This window comes from Odocoileus virginianus, chromosome 3, assembly GCF_023699985.2.
Source record: "Odocoileus virginianus isolate 20LAN1187 ecotype Illinois chromosome 3, Ovbor_1.2, whole genome shotgun sequence".
In the NCBI taxonomy this organism is placed as follows: domain Eukaryota; kingdom Metazoa; phylum Chordata; class Mammalia; order Artiodactyla; family Cervidae; genus Odocoileus; species Odocoileus virginianus.
Genome location: NC_069676.1, coordinates 56748310 through 56770181, shown reverse-complemented (window position 1 = coordinate 56770181; position 21872 = coordinate 56748310). Strand labels below are relative to the sequence as shown.

Sequence of the window (21872 nt, the reverse complement as noted above, 5' to 3'; positions counted from 1 at the left end):
GAAGACCCCTGTCTCAACATAAACTCTTTGGGTACACCCTCAGGTCCACCCCAGTTTTCCTTCTCTGGACCTTCTGTGTCAGCAATCTTTCTATTTCTTGAATCTTTAGTCTGTTCCTCTCTGGTTCATATTGGTTTTACACAGAGCTTTATTCTGGCTTTTAATAGCTACTTTCCCCCTAACAACTGAGGAAACAAGGTGCGTGTTGTCAAGTCTTCTTAAATTTTCACCCATCACCACTGGCTCATTCCTGCCTTCAGTTCTGGGAAGCTTTCAAGGTTAACAGCTCTTTGAGGCTTACAGAGAACTGAAGGGTGCCAACTTCAGGTTGTGCCCCCTTCTGAGGCAGCCTGCCCTCAATGACTGGTTTTCCCAAGAATGTAACCAGTCCAATGACTGGCTGTTACTGGGCACCCTTGGCCCAGTTAAGGACAAACCGGAAGGGCCATGCCTGCTTCTTGTATGAACTAGTGTCTACACTGCAGCCCATGCCTACCTCTCCACCTAGTCCTGTTTCCTTCATCTCCTTTCTGTATGGACCCTGTAAACATGTGCCCATAAGCTTCCTGCCTGAAAATCTTCCAGTTTGCTTTGCAGGAACTAACCTGCTATATATAGCAGGCTTTTCAAATTTGGGGAGAGATCTTGAGCATGGGTGAGAAAGATCAATATTCAGATTGATTTCATTTGCTTGAAACACAGATTCCGGTCTAAGAAGATAGAGCTCCTTGGATCAATGTAAACTTGTATTACATTGTAGCTTAAAAAACTTCTGTAGCTTAAAAAACTTCAGTTGTACAAAACAAGATGTGAGAGATTCTGGCATTTATTTGAAAAAGAACTGAGTCATTAATTCTGTATTTCACTCATTCATTCACACAGGAGAGCCTGTTCTGTGCTAGGCACTGTGCTGCACAGTGAGGGTGGGGCAGCAAGATACGACATGAAGGAGACAATAAACAAACACCCAGATTTAGGCTTACAGTCTGTGAGGCAAATATATGGGGGGCAGGGGGGCAGAAATAGAAGATGAAAGGGGGTAGCTCTCAGAATAGGTGACATTAAGTAACAAGAATGACAAGGTACCTGCACCATTTTCAGAGGAAAGGAACTCAGGGGTCTGTGGCGTCAACGCTTCCATCCTCTGCCAAGGGCAGGCCTCCATAGAATTGGAGGAACAATTCTATGGCATTTGCCTATGGCCTCGCTGTTCAAAGTGTGGTCCAAGAACCAGCCCAGGTACCACAGCGCACTCCCAATAGAGTTTCCCACTCCTTCCTAGATGTGGGATTAGGATCTGCATTTGACCAGTTCCCAGGTGTATTCCTTTCCTAGGGCTGATGAACAAATTACAAACTTACTGGCTTAAAACAACAAAATTTTCCCATCTTAAAGTTTTGATGTCAGAAGTCTGAAGTGGATCTTACTGGGCTAAGCAAAATCATGATGTTGGTTGAGCTGTGTTCATTTTGATGTTTTAGAGGAGAATCCATTCCTTGCTTTTTTCAGCTTTTAGAGGGTTCCCACATTCCTTAGCTTATGGTCCCTTCTTTCATCTAAAACCAGGGTCATGATAGCATATTCAGATGACTTTCTCTGATTCTGACTTCTGCTTCTACTTCTGCCATCACATCTTCTTCTGACTCCGACCCCCTTCCACTTGCAAGGAACCATGTGATTACACTTGGACAACCCAAACAACCTCTCATTCTCAAATTCCATAAGTTAACTCATATCAACAAAGTCTCTTTAACCAGGAAAGGTAACATATTCACAGGTTTGGGGGGTTAGTGCATCTTTGGGGGCCACTGCTCTGTCTACCACACCAGATAATTCACATCTGTGTTAAAGTCTGTGTGAAGCCCTGGCCACCTTATTTAAATGGTTTTTCTTTCCTACTTTCCCTGGGTGCTCACATATGGTTGAAACCTTTTAAGTTATAATGCACATATGATAAACTTGTTTTACTTGTTTGCTTGATCCTTGTATATATGCGGTTCTGTGTAGGTTAAAGTAATTCTAATCTTTTACTATTAGACAGGTGTTGCTTGAGGAAGGGGTTGGAGGTTGGGGCACTGTGTGTTATGTCTGGTTCATGTCTTCCTCGATGTCTTAAGTGGTGAAAGCTACTCTGTGAACTGGTGCTGGCTGGAACATTTGGGAAAGTCCATCTCTGCCAGTTACTAATAGTAAGACCCCAGAGAAGTCATTTATATCACTGACAAAATGGCAGGTCCAACCCCTGTGTCACAGATGGTGTGAGGATATAATGAGATGGAGTACTTTGTCAGGAAGGAACTCTTGTACCTCTGTAAGTCGTTATTTGGTTATCTGTGGAGCTTGGGGAATAAAAGGGACACTCTCAAGAGTCTTTTCCCTCTCAAAATGTGTTGCCCCTGCTTGTGCTGCCCTCATATGGTCAAGGCTTTTAATTAACTTTGGCATGGATCAGAAGATAAGAAAGGAGAGATGGGTATGTACACCCCTGAAACACATACCTGCCTGTCCCTCATTCCTGCGAAAGAAACCAGTGGGTTATTGTTTACCAAAATCTCGATGCACAGTAGAATCATTTGGAATGGATCTAAAAGGAGACCAACAATCACTCTGTGTCCAGAGACAATGATACACTGAGTCTGGGCAAGATCTAGGCATCTGAATTTTGATAACTCTTTCCAAGTGAATAGAATATGAGCTGTATCCTGACTCAGTAAGATAATATAAACGAGATCCATTAATACAAGTACAGTAAGTGAAACAAAGGAGGGAACAATGCCTCAGAGTCATATACGAATTATGAAGCCGTACTGGACGCTGGATGGAGATCAGGGTACCCTACTTCCAGAGGAACTTGGGCAAAGTCTTCACAGGAGCAAGACCTAAGTGGTGTGGGGACTCAAGGCTACATTACATAAGGAAGAGGGGAAAGCACTGAAGGGGACATGGCTGACTGTCACCCGATGAAATTTATCAGTGAAAACACCAGAAAAGAGAGAGAAAGGAGAGAGACAGCCACATTTCTTTGTGCTTGAAAAGTATTTACTAGGTCACAAAGCCAAATATAATGATGAAAGTAGTAGAGCATGAGATTTTGCTTTCTTTCTTAAGTAAACAGCTTGTAAAATTCCTTTCCATTGAAAATGTTAGCCAGTGGAGAGGTAAGGACCGAAATGCAGCTAGGGTGGCCTAGGCTGGATGCTTTTGCCTGAAGTAACAGAAAGGAATCTTTCTGATTATCTCTGAAGACAGGCAGATCTGGTTTTACTTGGAACTGAAATTCGTCTCTGTCACAGCTGCCAGGCACATTCTGCTCACTTAGGACGTCCCTTTCTTCTCAGAGTCCTACCAGCTCCAGATGTATGGAGAAAATACCCAGGACCAACAGGACTGTGATTGTGTGTGTGGATGTGCACATGTGCATGTGCATGCACACGCACACACACAAGATTTGCATAAGTGAAAAACCAACACCTATAAACACTTTTCTATATCCTCACAACCACTCTGTGAGGGAGAACATTTTTGTTACCTCCATTTAATTATTATTACTATTGTATATAATAATTATTGTTGTTGTTGCTATTTACAAAGGAAGAAATATGCCAAGGAGTATATACAGCTTGAAAATGGCAAGAGCCAGGATTTAAACTTAGGTTGTCTAACCACAAATCCAAGTTGATCACTGAGATGTAAAAACACAGAGTGGTGGTGAAATTTCTGTTACCTTATTGGCCAATAGCTTGTTTCCCTAGCTCTTCTGCTCAGAGAAGACAAGACCAGGACTGGGGTTGCTCAGGTGGGGAGGGGCATGCCCCTCTGGGTACCCATGTAACGGACTGTGCGATCTGCTCTCAGGTAAACTGAGTAGAGATGTGACACCTTCAAGAAAAGAAGAGGCTTGCTCTGCCTCCTCTGCCATTAGTCATGGATCCCAGCACCAGGGAGGGCCCTCTAAATAGGTCGCTGGTCAGGTGGAAGCATGAGGAGGCAGGAGGAGGCAGGCTACAACTGCAAGACTACATTCCCAGAAGACAGCATAATTATTAATGTTGTCATGGCAACAGCCGCAGAAGATGATCCTCAGATTAAAAAGTTACCTCTTCTTGGAGCTATAACCAGCTACAGGCAGTGCTCTCTGAAGGCCATCAGGAAACTGTGAGGAGTTACAGGACTTTGTTACTGGAATATGCCCTCTTACTTTGAAGATGCTGCAGACATTGTGTCTGGCATTCTCCAACTGATACTGTCCTTCTGTGGTTCTCAGTATGAGAGACCCTTCCTCAAATCAGAGCCTTGAAAGTCACCCTCTCACAACCTCCCTGACACACTGCATTTACCTATGCACCTCCCCTCCTCCTTCTCTTTTTTCTCCACCTCTCTTCCTATGTTCTGTATTTATTATGACCATGAAACATTCTAGCTGGAAAACTTGCCTTAACACAGAAGTACATAAATAAAAAGACTTCATGTCCCTTTTCCCCTACCCCCACCTCTTCACCTGGCTACAGGAGGCAGGGATGTTGTCTGCCCTGCTCTCTGCTGATCCTCTCATCCAGCCTAGGGCTGGAGGCACAGGGAGGCCCTTGGTGAGCATCTGTGGAATAAATGAACAAATCGTCATCATCAGGCTGATGTGACCCCTTTATACATACAATCACATATACGGTATGCTTCTATACATAAATGGGTCCACACCATATGTACTATATACAAGTTTCTTTAGTTTTTGCTTCATAATATATCTTAGAGGTCTTCCCTTGACCCCTCTATCTAGACCTGCTTCATGCTTTTTCACTGCTGACTAGATGCACCATCATTATTTGACCACTTCCTTATTGACAGGCATTCAGTTTCCTTCCATTTCTATTTCCAACCATGCACCTGGATAGGCTGTGGGTAGTTGGACACCCAAGAAAGACATCTGAGATGGACTCACTGAATGGATGGGGCTCCTTCTTCCTCTCCCATTTCCTGAAAACCTGAATTTTTCTTAAACTGGACAGAGGAGAAATTCTTTTCCTTGGGAGTGGTGGGGAGTGTCAGCCCTAGGGCTTGTACTTGGCATGCACAGTCCAAGTGCGCATACACACACACACACACACACACACACACACACGCACACACACACACACACCCCATCCTATCCTAGCCTGCTCACTAGGGAACTTAATTTTGAAACATGAACTGATTAATCTGTCATGTTCTGTGGAAGCATGAATTGAGAGTTCTGAGGTTTGAGTTTTGACATAGGCTTTGCCACAAAATTGTCTAAAAGTATTGAACAAATGACTCAGTTTTTATGGAGCTCAGTTTCTTTACCTTTAACTGGGGTTGGGGAGTGGACATGTTACTGTAAGGACACTTTTCACTGCTATCCTTCCAGGGTGAGGCATCGGTTGCCTGCCCTTGACTCCGGGTTGGCTGTGGGAGCCAAGAAATAGGAAACTGATGTTTTGGAAAGAGCAGTCAGCAGTTCTGGGTGAGGTCAGAGCTGGCAGCGTGGTGACCTCTGCCCTGGTCAGCAGATCAGCAGCCAGTTCTCCTTCCTGAGCTGCGGGGCCAGTTGCTCAGCTGACCCCTGGCAAGGGCTTGCTTTCACCCCATGCAGAGGGAAGTCTGGGCATCACCTTGCCCATGGTGTGGTGGCCTATGTACACCTCTGACAGCCTCCTGGCTACACGGCACAGACAGGGATCAGTCCTCCTGGCAAAGCTTTGGGCACTAACCAGAGTGGTGAGGACCAAGGCCCTGAAGTCACCCTCCTGGGCCCAAGCCCTGACCCTGCAGTGCTCTGTCAGTGGTGAGCTGGGGTGACTCAACCAGACCTAGTTTGCTGATCTTTAAGTAGGGGGTGAAGATTAAATGGGGACTTTTCACATGAGCATGAGTTCAGTAAGCATTTATTATTATTAATGTCCATGACAAAAATAGCTGTTAAAGTAGGTGACCAGTAATGTTCAATGAATAAATAGATAAGTGATGAAAGAACCAGAAATTAAGAGGCTTATACTTGGCTCCCTGCATCAGTCCGGCTCATTCAAATGGAATGACTGTTTCCTAAACTTGTCCTCAGTGCCAACCTTAGCACCTTTGCTAATTGCTTTTTCTCAGTCTGGGATTCTCTTCCCATTTAGGTCTGTCTGTCAAAATTCAATCCTTCAAGGCCCTCAGTCACACCACTTCCTCCATGAAGCTTTCTTTGCTTTAATCAATGGGATATGCTAACTTTCTCCTCATGTCTCCAGTATATCTCTGTATACTGATGATTGATTCCAGTAGAGACCTTTACCTTGAACTCCAGACTTGCGTATCCTACTGCCTGTTCAAGGTCCTCAGACAGATGGAGAACAGACTTTTCATCCTCACCCTGTCCACCCACCCACTCAGCCAAGCTTACTCTCCCTGCAGGACCCCGTCTTTGGTCTTGGCTATCCTGCTTCTTACAGGAGCTCAGGCCCAAACACGGGGAGCATGATTTACCCTTCCTTCTCTCACAGCCTGCATCTCATCCACAGGTAGTTCTGCCTCTGCCTTCAAAATAAGCTGGAATCTCGCCACACTTGCTACCTTCACTGCTACTTCCAGACCCAAGCTGCCCTCTCCTCTTGCTTGGATTATTGCAGTAGCCTATGATAGCCCCTCTGATTCTTTCAGATCATAAGTCACTCCTCTGCTCAAAACTCTTCAATGGCTGCCATTTCACTCAGAGTGAAAGCCAACCTCCTTAAAGTGGCCCAGTGAGCCCTGCACCCTCAGGACAATGTTACCGCTCCCCTTGTATTGGATAATCTTCAGTTATCCTCTGGAATCCTCTCTCCACCCTTTTCTCCACTGCTCTGGGCCCCTTGGAGGCTGGCCTCTGCAGGTGTCCTCAGCTCAGCTCTCTCACACTTGGGCTTCCGGCTGTGTTCAGTCAGTGGAAGCTGGGAGGTGAGAGGATGGAGCATTATTCCTCTGGCCCACATGTGCACATGGCCTTGGCTAGGCCACAGCTGGGTTCCACTATTAATAACACGGCGCCTGTCGTCAACCTTGGCCTGCGGCCAGCTCTTGCTAGGTTCCAACAGCCACTCCTTCCTCTTGTCCCTTCAGGCTTCCCTTCAGGATGTTAACGGCTCCTTCATCGTCCTAGCCCTGCAGTGCCTCACCATCCTTGCTGGTTTTCTCTAACTCTGCCCACACTTCTGTAAATAGCTCCTTCTTTAAACCGTATTTACTTCTTCCTTTGGAGGTACCCTCTGCTTCTGGCCCCATTGTTACTCTGCTCAAGTTACACTCTCCCTGGCTCTTCCTCTAGCATGCTGGGGACCCTCCTGCCTCAGGGCCTTTGCACCGGCACTTCCCTTTTCCTGGCAGGCTCTTCTCCTGGATGCCCATGATCCTCTCCACCCCCAAGTCACTCAGCTGTCACCTTCTCAGTGACCACTCCTTTGTTTAAAACTAGATACATTTTTTTAACATTTTATTCTGTATTGGGGTATAGCCAATTAATAAACAATGTTGTGATAGTTTCAGGTGAACAGAGAAGGGACTCGGCCATTTAGCAACCATTTCTTTCTCCACCCTTTTGAAAATTGCAGCCCCTCTACTCTGATGGTTCCTTTTTTTTTCCTGTAACACTTTCCACTGTCCAACACACTGCATAAATTACTTATTTATTCTGTTTCTTGTCTTATTCCCTTAGTAGAATGTATGCTACACAAGGGAGAGTTGTTTGTCTGTTTTGTTCACTGCTCTGTCCTTACAACTTAGATCACAACCTAGATTAGTGGGATGCTCTATAATTTTCTGTCCACTGAATAATGTGATTGAATAAGTGGCCTGTTGTTCTTACCTCTCATGTAGTCTGCATTTGTTTCCGTGGGCTGTCCTCACAAAGTACCACAAACCGAGTGGCTTAAAAGAACAGAAACTTAATGTGTCATAATTCTGCAGGTTAGAGGCCCCAAATCAAGGCATTTGCATAGTCATGCTCCCTCTGCAACCTGCAGGGAGAATCCTTCCTTGCCTCTTCCTAGCTTCTGGTGGTTACTGACAATCCTTGGTGTCCCCTGGCCTATAGTTGCAGAATGCTAATTTCTCTGTTCATTGTTACCATCTGTGTACCGCTTCACAGAGTGTTTTTGTTTGTTTGTTTTTTAAAGAAGGTAACCAGTCATATTGGATTAGGGGCCTATCCTACTCCAGTATGAATTTATTTGAACCTAAACAATTATATCTACAACAATCATATTTCCAAATAAAGTCACATTCTCATGTATTGGGGGCTAAGGCTTCAATATATCACTTTTGGGGGCCATAATTCTACCTATAAGATGGTCTTTCAGTTCTTCCAGTGAATTTTAGTATCCAAGTACATATCTTATTACCCAACTAGATTGTAAATTTTATAAGAGAAAAATTCAATTTTTCATCTGATATAGCAAACTGGCTGGTCTCAGGCGGGATGTGACCTATAGGCATGTTTATCTGCCCTGAAGTATTGGCCCATGCAGTGATTTGGAAAATGTTTTGAATCAGTTTGCGAACATTTAAAAATTTGGAAACTATACCTGAAGATATGAGTGTCTGGTTTTCATAACACATCAGAATGTCTGGTCACATACCAGAGGAATATTGTGCCATGTTCTTCATTGCCAGAAGCCTAGGAATGGCTTGTCCTTGGACTGGATAGTGCCTTCTTCCTTACACACACACACATCCATATCCTAGTGGATTTGCTTCTCTTAGACAACTTTGACTAATAAAGTCTTCATTCATAAATGTCCATTACTATTACCCTGGTTCAAGCCATCATCATCTCTCTTCTGGATGTTACAATTGTTGCATACTTGGAATTCTGCTGCTGCTGCTACTAAGTCACTTCAGTCCTGTCTGACTGTGCGACCCCAGAGACAGCAGCCCACCAGGCTCCCCTGTCCCTGGGATTCTCCAGGCAAGAACACTGGAGTGGGTTGCCATTCTAGCTATAGCCTATTTTCCAAGGAGCAGCCAGAGAGACCCTTTATAACCACAAGTCAGTCATGTGACACCTCTATTTAGTGTCCTCCCTTGGCTCCTATCTCTGTCAATGTAAAAGCTGAAGTCTTTAGATGGCCTTCAAAGTCCTACACAATTGGCCTTCAGTGACCTCATCTCTACAGCCTTCCCTCCCTCATGAGACTCCAATCACACATGCTTTTCCTTTAGCTTTCTAGGCAAGTTCCAGCCTCAGGGCCTTTGTACCTGTTGTTCTCTGTCTGGAAAGCTCTTTGTTCTAGCTAATTCATCTGAGCTTCCCATAAGCAGAAGAACACTGCTTTCTTGTATCTCAAGAGAAGCAATGACTTTTTCCAAAATGGACCATTTAGTTCAAATTTGCCAAAATGTGTGTCTCAACCGACTTCCTGAGGCTGTCCTCTCTGAGCTGGCCTGGGGTTCCTTCCATTGGTTGTTCTTGATCATTTATAATTTCTGACCTCCATCGTTGCACCTGTATAGAAATGGTGTTCAGCCAAGTCAAGGAGAAAAGCTAAGTCTGAGCATTCAACATCATTTGCAAATTATACCATGGTTTCTCTTCACCAGTTCTCACATACCCCCCAAAGTTCTGAGTGGTTGCTTTGTAAAAAAAAATCCTTGCCCTTTTATCTTAGGCCCAAGAAAACATCTGAATTCATACATAAAACACTGTGCTTTGGTGAAGGGAAAAGATATGAGACATGTTATGGGAAGTGGATACTTTAAACTGATCTGTGCAGAGAAAACATCTTTCATGGTAGTTCTGTGATCAGAGAAACCCTGTGTCCCTGCATTCCTGGCTCCACCCCAGGTGGCCTCTCCTGGGCCCTCTGTAAGTGGTCAGCAAGCTCCAGAGGGCTCAGCATCAGATCACCAAATCCTTCCTCATTGTATTCATGGAAAGACCCTGACTATTAGAAAAGAAAAGCTACTGGACTGTGGAATCAACTAAATTTGGCTCAAGCCCTGAATCTAACATTCATAAATGGTGGGGCCTTTGGCAAGTTATACATGCATTAGCTTCCTCACTTACAAAATAAAGATGATAATGCTAATATTATGAGGCTGTTATGGGACTTAAATTAAGTAATGTATGATGAGAGCCTAACCCATAGTGAACATTCAGTCACTGGGAATCAAGATGGATTAGCACTGAAACTGAAGCCAGACTTTGGAGACATGGTGGAGAACCTGTCACCTGGGACTGAGCTGGGGTGTGTGATGGACACCCCCGATCACTCCAGTGAGACTGATGCCTAGGTGCTCCTTCATGGGAGCTCCTGATGCTCCCAGTGCTCCTCTCAGAATATAAAATTGAACAGGCCACCTCCCTCCTTGAAGTGGTCATGTGACTGGCTGCAAGCTCAACCTCCAAGTAGCCTGCACAGCAGGACTACTTGCTTTCCCTAGGCTACACCCCTTCACTCTTTGGACCATTCAGGAGTGACCTTTGCTCTAGGCATTAAGGAAAAATAAGTAACTTATGATACTTCAGCTTGGTTGCTGGATCAGTCATACCTCTGTCTAATGTTACTGGCATATGGCTATATTTTCTCCATCTCCCTTAGGAGATGCCATGGGAGGTTTTCTGAAATTCAGCCATACTGTTTTAACTGCATCCTACTGCTGTGCTTCTTATTGTTGCTAAGTTGTGTCCAACTCTTTGTGACGCCATGGACTGCAGCATGCCAGGTTTCCTTGTCCTTCACCATCTCTTGGAGCTTGCTCAAACTCATGTCCTTTGAGTTGGTGATGCCATCTAACCATCTCATCCTCTGTAACCCGCCTTCTCCTTCTTCCCTCAATCTTTCCCAGCATCAGGGTCTTTTACAATGAGTTGGCTCTTCTCATCAGGTGGCCAAAGTGTTGGAGCTTCAGCCCCAATCCTTCCAGTGAATATTCAGGGTTGATTTCCTTTAGGACTGACTCCTCCTTAAACAAGATGGAAAAGAGTTTGGTCTGGTGTGACCCATTTTGTGTGCATATTTGTAGCCTTAACATACTTACTTGGTCCTCCATCCTCTCACCTGTAAGATGTTGGGCTACATCGGGCAATTTCTTGGATTCCTTCTGACCTTCTGATTTTGGCAGCCAGGGCTGGGGCTGAGGTGAAATGCCATACCCGCAGCTCCAGCTTCACCCAAATAGCTAAGGTGGGGTGTTTGCAGAGAGAGACTGGGTGGGGAGCGCTTTCCCAGCAGCAGGAGAATCCGTGTGGGCCAGGCCAGGCGGGGAGGGAGCAAGAACAGAAGCAGCCTTGATTCCTGAGATGCTCTCTGCCTCCTCCTCCCGTGCCACTCCCCCACACCGTCCACCCTCACAAGAACCAAACTGTGTATCTCAATCCTAGAATGTGTGGAATGTGCCACAGCCTGATAGGCATGAAGCAATCTGCAGAGAGGCAGGGAGGAGCTCTGCTCCCCAGTCAGAGGCCCGACAGTGCAAGGACTATGGGTCCTGAGGGTTGGGCGGCCCCTCCCATCCTCCCCGGGCCTGCTGCCGCAGCCAGGATATCAAAGGCTGTATTGTGCTTTGAGCAGGACTTGGTCCCTCGTGTGCCAGGGAGGAGGCGGGAGGAGGAACACCGCTAGGAGGCTGTCTCCTCCCAGTGCTCCTCTGACTGGTGTTCCCAGGGGCCTCGGCCTGGGGAGGATGGTGCACACATGGGTGGCTGCTTCTGCATCCCTGGGGAGCCAAGTCTGTCCTGGGGCCCAGGTGAGTTTCCTGGGGGGAAGGGGGAACCCGGCCTGTGGAATGCCTGAGGCGGTGGTGGGTCCATTGAAGGCTTAGGGATCTGCTGGGTTGTGGAGCTACTCTTCTCAAGATGGGGAGATGGTTGCACTTTCTGGCGTCTTCTCCTCCCTTCCTCTTCCTCACTTAGTATTTGTCATTCTGACATCGTGAAAAGGGGGTGAAACCTGGGAAGCATCTACTTTTCCTAAAGAAAGAGGCTTTGAGCTCACTCTAGGAGGAGGAGAGAAGGCTGCTTTCGGCTGCCACTCCCAGGGAATGACTAAGCCCTTCCTTCCTTTTTTCCCAAGATGCCCCAGTTCAGGAAGAAAGCTCAGGCAGTTGGTTCCTCTGGGGACCAGTGGTGGTCATAAACTTGGCCTTAGTCACTCAACCCTATTTTTGTCAGGGTTAATGTTACTGGAGGAAAACAGGCAGTTTCCTGCCTCCTACCTGCTACAGTGTGTGTGTGTGTGTGTGTACGTCAAACTGAGGTCACTCAGAGTTATTGCTCTAAGAAATTGTCAAGTCATCTGAGGCTTGACATACGGTGACCAACCCTGCCAGTTTTGCGGGGAACCAGGGCTTTCCCAGGATGCATTCAGTGCTAAAATCAAAACAGTCCCAGGCAGACTGGGGTCACTGATCCCTCTAATGCAAGCTCCTTGCTTCTTTTCAGAGGGAAACCAAGGTGAGGCCTAGTGGTCTCACGTACGGCATTCACCAGCATGAGCTGTGGCTTGTGGGAAGAGTGTGGATTGCGGGAGGACTCTTTTGGAAGACAAATGAGCATTACACCAAGAAATTATTTCTAACACTTGTAAGGATTCCATGTCTTCCTGGAGCACCACCATGTTTCCTTGGAGGGGGAGCCCAGGAGAACCTCTAGCCAAGGTTTTCTACTCTCTGATAGACAACTTCCCCCTGTAGTTTTGTGACCTGGGCTTGATAAGGTGGAAGGCACCAGAGGTTCCTAAAGCAAATCTGAAGCAGCCATGTTCTGCTTCCTCTGCTTGAAGTTCCAGCCTAGGCACCTTGGTATCTCCAGCAGGGGGAGGCTCCCAGACTAAAACTACCCCAGACTTAAAAATCCCCCAAATAATGCCCTTGGCACTAAATGCATGACCTTTAGCTAGAAAACTTTGCTTCTCCAAATTTCTAACATGTACTCACTCTTCAGACCCTCCCCCTAATCCTGCTGTCCTTGTACCCCATGGGAGCAGACACTGCATGGGGGCTGCGAGAACATGAAGGACCACTGGTCTGTAAGGCAGGGACCTGCGATCTAGATCTGACTTGGCTTCTCTCCTCTTAGGCATCCTCACAGTTAATCGCTGGGTCTTTGAGGTTAGGTCTCATCTGGATTTGATCTTGGTTCTTTGATTTGCCTTGAGCAATTTGTTTATTAACCTTTCTGGTTTCAGTTTCCTCACCTGCAGATTTTATGATATAATTATGCTTTCCTTATAGAGTTGTGGTAGGGATTAAGTCTACACGCAAAACAGTTAAAACAACCTGACACAGTTAATTAAACACAGTAAATAAAACAAGGCACATTAATCACATCTCTATGACTCTGGCATATCACGCTCTCACTCTAGGTCTCCCTTTGCTCATCTATAAAATGAGGGGGTTGTAAACTCAGCCTGTGGAGGTAAATCAAGGAGCTCTGCTCCTAGTCCCCAACCCCCCAGGTCCAGCCTGAATAACCCTGCTTCTGTTTGACATCCTGTTGTTTAGCCCAAGATTTCATGTAAAGAATTCTGCAGATGAAAAGAAACAAACCTACACTGAAGAAAACAATCTTAAAGTTCTTATGACATTATCACTCAATTACCTCATTATTTCACATTTTTGCTGTGCAATTGGTTAGCATCCTGGATTCACTTTTTCACCAATAGTCAGCCTGATATTTATTTCTATTGAGGCTTTTCAAGCCATCTCCCCAGTTTTCTGTACTTGTCAGGGACTTTCCCTCGGGAGGATGATATGGCATTGTAGGTCTGAGGTCAGTTGTTATAAACATCCCCTTCTAGGTTCCCCTATATATCCTAGAGAAATGGAACAAGGTATGAGACACATCCTAGGGTGACTTAATAGTATGTGAGTTTGGCAAGTCTCTTGTATTCTTTGAACCTCAGTTTTCCTGTCTCTAAAATGAATATAATGATAGTATCTGTCACACAGAGCTTTTGTGAAGATTAAATCAGATAATTCATCTCATGGATTTAGCAGGGTCTGGCTTTTGATAGCCGCTCAGTAATTGTGGGCTATTTTGTTGTTAACTAATAAGGACCACTCCAACATCCCTTTTCCTAAGTCTGACTCCACTGGAGTAGGAGTCAGTGCTCCTCTTTCTTAGGCTGCTTCTGCCATTGTGTCTGTTTCAGTGGGAGTAAACAGTGAGGACCAACAGTCCTCAGGGGTTAGGGAGGCAGGAAAGGAGGCCTGATAGCACTAAGCCCTGGACTGCTGCCCAGCTGGTCTGCAGTGGAGTGACAAAATGAAAAACACTGTTCCCGACGTCCCCCAGGTGTGCTGTATTCTCACACATGGACTCTGCCTGCAGCATTTGTTCCCATGATACTTCTTACTTTGGACATGGGCAGGGGGTGGGTTTCTGGTAACTGCCATTATTTCTGACTTCTGGATTCCTGGAAATTCTTGCCACTGTTAAACCACAGTTGCTTAGTTAAGATCACAGAGCAAGTCATGTCAAGATTTGTTGGTCTAAAAGCTTCTAGCACTGCCAATTTATCTTTCAATACTATCTTGAAGAGATCTGGCAGATTTATACCCTTATACAGAGGATGTGGGAGAGATACATTTGCCTGCATTGATTGCTGTTGTTTGTAACTTTCCTTTCAACCTTTTTTGGTAAATATGAATCATCAGTAGAATTATAAGAGATGGAGGGATGAATGCTGACAATAGTAAATCATGATTCACATTTGAGCTTTAACAAACTTGTGAGACATTTTGAATATACTGATAATCGAGAATATGAGAACAATATGCAACTTTCTACTTTATGTCCTATTAGCTTCAGAACTTCTTTATTTCTTTCTTTTACTTTTTGGAAAAATAAAAGATTACAGGTACAGTTAGGGTCCCCTGGTAGTTTTTCCCCAATCTTACTCCTCACTTTCTCTCCCCCAAACTAATCACATTCATGAATTCAGTGGTTCGTGCCTTCACTGCATATCTGTATACTCATGAGTGTTCATTAGAAGGACTGATGTTGAGGCTGAAACTCTAATACTTTGGCCACTTGATGCGAAGAGCTGACTCATTGGAAAAGACCCTGATGCTGGGAAAGATTGAGGGCAGGAGGAGAAGGGGATGACAGAGGATGAGATGGTTGGATGGCATCATTGACTCGATGGACATGAGCTTGGGTAAACTCCGGAAGTTGGTGATGGACAGGGAGGCCTGGCGTGCTACAGTCCATGGGGTTGCAAAGAGTTGGACACAACTGAGCGACTGAAGTAAACTGAACTGAATCATTGTAAAGAATTTATTGTTAAGATTTTAAAACAAAGTGATATCATTCAGCAGCCTTTTTTAAAAAAATAATTCAATACTACAATCTAAGATGGGCTTCCCTGGTGGCTCAGATGGTAAAGAATCTGCCTGCAATGCAGAAGACTCAGGTTTGATCCCCAGGTGGGGAAGATCCCCTGGAGAAAGGGAATGGCAACCCACTCCAGTATTCTTGCCTGGAGAATCCCATGTACAGAGGAGCCTGGTGGGCTACAATCCACAGGGTCACAAAGAGTCAGACATGACTAAACAACTAACACTACTAAACTATGATCTAAGATACATTCATGTAGATAAACATAGCTGTAATTCTAATTTGATATTTGTCCCAACAAGGACAATGTGGGTTCACATCATAAAAACTGCTGGTGGTATGATTATCAAGTCAAAGAAATAAAATGTGGGTGGAGAAAAAAAGCATGCAGGGAAATTTTTACTGTTTAGTTTTCTTCTTGAATTTGGGAGTGGTGGTGAATAAGTGGGACCAAAGAGAGACTAAGAGAGAAGTGGGAGTATATTCTCATTTCCAGCAAGTTTCTGTGACTGAAATATCTCCTGAGTTGGAGACCTTAGACTTCAGTGTTCTGAAGTTAGGTTTAAATAGTGGAACCGGCAAGATCTACACCCATGATCTGGATGGTATCTGACTCTGTATGACTGGTAAAATCACTACTTCTCTCTGGGCCTTAGATTCTCAACAGTAAAATTAGGAGTGTAATTCAATGATCTCTATTTTTTTCAAATATTCATTTTCTGTAATTATTGCCTCTCCTCATTTTTATCTCTTATATTTAAAATGTCAAGATGCCTTCTCTTTTCTAACTTTAAAATACAGTGTCACTTTATTCCGTCTTCTCATTTACCAAGATCACAGTCCACATTCTCACAGTCACACTGTGGATTGTCATACAGTTTTCAGCTATCCTCCCTGCCTCTCTTTCTTGCCTCTTCCTGTCCTTTCAGTGCTATCCCAGGTAGAATTTCCACTTTTGTTTTGCCAAACCCATGCTCAAGAATGTTCCATAGCTCCATATTGCTTGCTATATCCATTCTAAATTCCTCTGACTTCTTTAAAATGTTCTCCTTATCCTGACCCTACCATATTTATCAATTTTAGCTCCATCATCCTGACCTCTCCAGTATGTTCTCTGTCAGCTCATGAACATGCAAACATTCCACTCCTGTCCTGATGATCTCTTTACCAGTAATCCCACTTTTCTACCACCTATATAAATCTACCAACAAAGAAGAGAGGAAGCCACAGACTGAGAGATAATATTTGCAAATTACATATCTAATACTTGTATCCAGAATAGAAGAAAAATCTTATAACTCAGTAATGAGAAGCTAAACAATCCAATAAAAATTTTCCGATACTTTCATTCAGAAAATGTAAGGATGGAAATCATACATGTGAAAAATGCTCAGCATCATTAGCCGTGCTCAGTCATGTCTGACTCATGCGAACCCATGGATTGTAGTCCCACCAGTCTTCCCTGTCCATGGAATTTTACAGGCGAGAATACTGGAGTGGGTTGCCAAGTGGGTTCTCTCTTGGCAAATGAGAAGCCATTCTCTTCTCCAGGGAATCTTCCCAATCCAGGAACTGAACCCAAGTCTCTTGTATCTCCTGAATAGGTAGGCAGATTCTTTACCACTAGTGCCATCTGGGAATCCCTCATTAGTTATTAGGAAAGTGTAAATTAAAACAATGAGATAAAACCACACACCTACTAGAATGACTACAAATAAGAAGACTGATACTAAAGTGGCGTGGATGTGGAGAAACAGGAACTTTCATGTGTAGCTGATGGGAATGCAAAAGATACGGAACTTTGGAAAGCAGTTTGGCAGGTTTTTTTGAACTAAGCGTTAGTAATTTTCTGACCAATAATAAAAATAAAACTAGCTTCCAGAAAGTAATTTATTGATTCACAAATGAAAAGTCCAGGGATTGTCTGTGTCAAGTATGTCTGGATCAAAGTATTTAAATTATTTTAACTGATTCCAGGTGAGCTATTTGAAAACCTAAAAGATGATGCTGTTAAAGTGCTACACTCAATATGCCAGCACATTTGAAAAACTCAGCAATGGCCACAGGATTGGAAAATGTCAGTTTTCATTCTAACCACAAAGAAAGGCAATGCCAAAGGATATTCAACTGTTATGCTAATTCCACATGCCTCCCATGTGATTTCATATGCTTCCTTGATTTTACCAGGGCTTCCCTGGTGGCTCAGCTGGTAAAGAATCCTCCTGCAATGTGGGATACCTGAGTTTGATCCCTGGGTTGGGAAGATCCCCTGGAGAAGGGAATGGGTACCCACTCCAGTATTTTGGCCTGGAGAATTCCATGGAATGTATAGTTCATGTGGTTGAAAAGAGTCGGACACGACTGAGTGGCTTCACTTTCACATGCTAGCAAGGTAATGCTCAAAAACCTTCAAGATAGGCTTCAATGGTACATGAACCAAGAACTACCAGATGTACAAGCTGGATTTAGAAAAGGCAGAGGAACCAGAGATCAAATTGCCAATATCTGTCGAAACATAGAAAAAGCAAGAGAATTCCAGAAAAACATCTACTTCTGCTTCATTGACTATGCTAGAGTCTTTGACTGTGTGGATCAAACAAACTGTGGAAAATTCTTCAAGAGATGGAATACCAGACCACCTGACCTACCTCCTGAGAAACTTGTATGCAGGTCAAGAAGCAATAGTTAAAATTGGACATGGAACAACAGACTGGTTCAAAATTGGGAAAGAAGTACATCAAGGCTGTATATTGTCACCCTGCTTATTTAACTTCTATGCAGAGTACATTTGAAACACCAGGCTAGATGAAGCACAGGCTGGGATCAAGACTACCAGTAGAAATACCAACAACTTCAGATATGCAGATGACACCACCCTAATGGCAGAATGTGAAGAGGAACTAAAGAGCCTCTTGATGAAGGTGAAAGACCAGAGTGAAAAAGCTGGCCCTAAAACTCAACATTCACGAAAACTAAGATCATGGTATCCATTCCCATCACTTCATGGCAAATAGATGGGGAAAAAGTGGAAACAGTAGCAGATTTTATTTTCTTGGGCTCCCAAATCACTGTGGACTGTGGCTGCAGCCATGAATTAAAAGACACTTGCTCCTTGGAAGTAAAGCTATGACAGACCTAGACAGAGTATTAAAAGCAGAGATATCACTTTGCTGACAAAGGTCCATATAGTCAAAGCTATGTTTTTTCAGGTAGTCATGTATGGGTGTGAGAGTTGGACCATAAAGAAGGCTGAGCGCCAAAGAACTGATGCTTTTGAACTATGGTGCTGGAGAAGACTCTTTTTTTGGATAAGACTCGAGAGTCCCTTGGGTCTCAAGGAGATCAAACCAGTGAATCCTAAAGGAAATAAACCCTGAATATTCTTTGGAGGGACTGATGCTGAAGCTGAAGCTGCAATACTTTGGCCACCTGATGCGAAGAGCCAACTCATTGGAAAAGACCCTGATGCTGGGAAAGAATGAGGTCAGGAAAAGAGGGGAGCAACAGAGGATGAGATGGTTGCAAGCATCATCAACTAAATGGACATGAACTGGGCAATACCCGGGAGATAATGTAGGTCAGGGAAGTGTGGTGTGCTGCAGTCCATGGGTCACAAACAGGCCGACCCGGCTTAGCGACTGAACAATTTCAACAACCTTTCCCACTCTGTTTAGAAAATCGCAAGATACCCAAGTCATGCAAATACTCTTCTATATTTTGCTCCAAGTGTTTTTGGTGTCTTTTGAAAAACAAGCACCTAAATAATTCTGATGCAGATGATCCACAAATCACATTCTACAAAACTGATTTTTCTTCTCTAAACTTCACATGTTTTTTTTAAGAGCTGTGAGCCCTGCCTTCTCCCCCAAATTGAGGTCACCATCCTGAACTTCCTTCTTCAAGATGGGATTATGCCACAGACCCTCACGGTCCTTAGGCAACTGTCTCTTCTCATGGACACACAAAGCTTGCCAGGACTAGGTGTAAATAAGTGAGCTGGCATTTCTGGGGACCATGATGGCCAGAGAATAAGTGCCCTGTAGAGGTGGCAGCAACCACTCAGTACCAGCTGACTGTTGCCAGATGAGCATGAAGGCCCCAGACTACAGTTCTTCCAGTTTTCAAAGCAAAGCCAAGCATCTGGGTTATGTAAAACATCCTGATTTCTAAATGATGTAGAGCAATTTAAATCTTAAAAGTGCACAGTGTAGAGGAAAAAGAAAAGAAAAGAAAAATGGTGGGTTTTTATGGCCGGTGGCCTCTGGTATACCAGTTTTCAAACTCTATCCTAGAGTAGGGAACCAGGCTGCCACTCAAAGTGATTCTAGGACCTGCAGGATTATTACTTGGGAGCATATTAGAAATGCAGAATCTCAAGCTTTCAACTACTGAGGCAGAATCTGCATTTTATCAATGAGTGTTGATAAGTGTTACTTGCTCAGTCGCATCTGACCCTTTGGGACTGTAGCCGGACAGGTTCCTCTGTCCATGGGATTCTCCAGGCAAGAATACCGGAGTGGGTAGTCATTCCATTCTCCAGAAAATCTCCCTGACCCAGGGATGGAAACAGGGTCTCCTTCATGGTAGGCAGATTCTTCACCGTCTGAGGCACTAGGGCAGTTTATCAATAGCCCCAGGTGATTCATTAAAGTTTGAAAACCTTATGCAGATAATGTGGTTCTTACTGACTCAAATCAGAGTCATTTGGGAACTTAAGAAAAATACCTGCATCGATGTGGTGACGTCGCGCTCTTCTTGTCTAGGCTTAAGCAGCACCTGACAAGGAACAGAAGTTCAAGGCAACAGGACCACTCTTCTCATTTGCCCGGGCCCCTCATCTCCCCTTCCTGCCTGTTGGTGGTGTGTGTAAGGCAGGTGCTGTGTGAATCACGTCCCAGCTGGGTCTCCTGCCCCCTGTCTCAGGGCATCGGCGGGGTCGGTGGCTCAGACGCAGCGCAGACAGTCTTGCCTCGCTTTCCTGGAGGGTCTCGCGAGGCGTCGCGCCGTGAAGCCTCTCCGTGCGTAAACATCCCACCTGCCCTTGCGGTGCCCCTGGAGCGCTCTTTTTCACTCAGCGGGTGAGGCTTCCAGTTCACAGCGAGTCCCTGGGGTTTCCCCTGAGGTGGTGCATCTCGTTGAGCAGCTCTCTCGGAGTGTGGAGATAAGATAAGGGAGGCCTGTGCGTGCCTCGTGGTGGTCGTCCTCACTGCGTGCTGTGAGGACTAACTTGGCCCTCGTATTCTCCCTTCGCCTGGGTTGCACGGGGGAGTTTGAGTGACCTTGGAGGGTCCGGCGAGGCGAAGCGGAGCCTCTGTGAGACATTTCAGCTTCTTGTGAGGTAAATGGAGGAAGAAAAGGTGGGAGGATACAGGGTGGGGTAGAGGCCGGGGCCAACCTAGAGGGTCCCTTGTATCCTGAACGGCCTTGCGTGTCAGGTCTTTTCCTCATGACCTCGTCATGGATGGGATCCTGAACGGCCTTGCGTGTCAGGTATTTTTTTCATGATCTCGTTATGGGTGGGATCTCCAGTAATGGCTCCCGGCATCTCCCCCCCACCCCACCCCCCCCCCTCCGCCCTTTTTCAAAAACAGCCAGATGAGTTTTAGCTGCAAGCTTCTGAGTGCTCTGCCGAAGAGCTCTGAGGATACAGGGGAGGATAACAATAATAATAAGAATCAGTGTTATTATAGCAATGTAACTGAGAGCAGTAGACAAAATATGTTTGGCAGAAATAAATTTGGAGAAGGCTTTAAAGAAATCACTGGCAGCTCCAGCGGCAGTAAAATCCAATCGGGAATGCTTGATTGTTCTAATCTGTCCATGCAATCTGTCTAAATCTAAACTTATGCTCGAGCTATTCTATACCCCTGAAATATGATTTTTAATTTTTTCCCAATTGTAATCAGTCTCATTAACCTTTAAGGGTGTTACACAAATCCACGGGTAGTCTACGTGGCAGGACAGTGCTAATTTTACTTTTAGGGCTTGCAGTTCTGTTCTGATATGCATCACCGCTTCCTCCAGAGCATCCACCTTCATCTCCAGTCCTCTGTCCAGGACCTCTCGAGCAGCCAAAGCCAAGGAGACACCCTTTGACATAGTATCAACATACTGTGCAGTATGCACCCGCCGGGTTAATGCAACTGCCGCTGGCCAGAAAGTAAAGCCAGCATAGCAATAAAAACCCTTTTAGGAGAGGCTGAAGATCTCTGTAGACAAGCTATTCTCTGTGCTTGATGGCAAAGCGACTCCTTTTGTCCCCATGTGGGTATGGAGGCTTGTTGAGTTGTCTGCGCACAACATCCTGGTTGCAGGTCATGAGGCATCTGATCTTCATCCAAAGATAGACTGAGATAAGCTTTAGAAACAAACTTAGAGTGTCTTTTTTAATAACTTAATTAAATCTGCTAGCAATATAACATAACAAGAAACTATCTCAGAAGTGAGTCTTAGTAAACACTAAACCTTAATTAACAAAACTAGAAACTTAGTTTAACAATTTACAAAACTTAATATTTAGTGATTTTTTTTTTATTATGGATATATTAATCCTGTAGCCAGGGAA

General features: G+C 44.7%; 1 protein-coding gene across 4 annotated transcripts in view; it reads left to right on the top strand.

The window, feature by feature from the left end:
- The first annotated feature begins 11543 nt into the window (after nucleotides 1-11543).
- Nucleotides 11544-21872, top strand: part of SH3TC2 (SH3 domain and tetratricopeptide repeats 2) — a 58497-nt gene continuing 48168 nt past the window's right edge. For 3 of the 4 annotated variants that reach the window (XM_070465615.1, XM_020903434.2, XM_020903433.2), the window contains exon 1: nucleotides 11544-11715. In XM_070465615.1, coding sequence (XP_070321716.1) covers nucleotides 11664-11715 — 52 coding nt within the window. In that variant the 5' untranslated portion in view covers nucleotides 11544-11663. Of the gene's footprint in view, nucleotides 11716-20277; nucleotides 20646-21872 lie in introns of those variants that run through there. The other variant, XM_070465616.1, reaches the window with a different exon arrangement.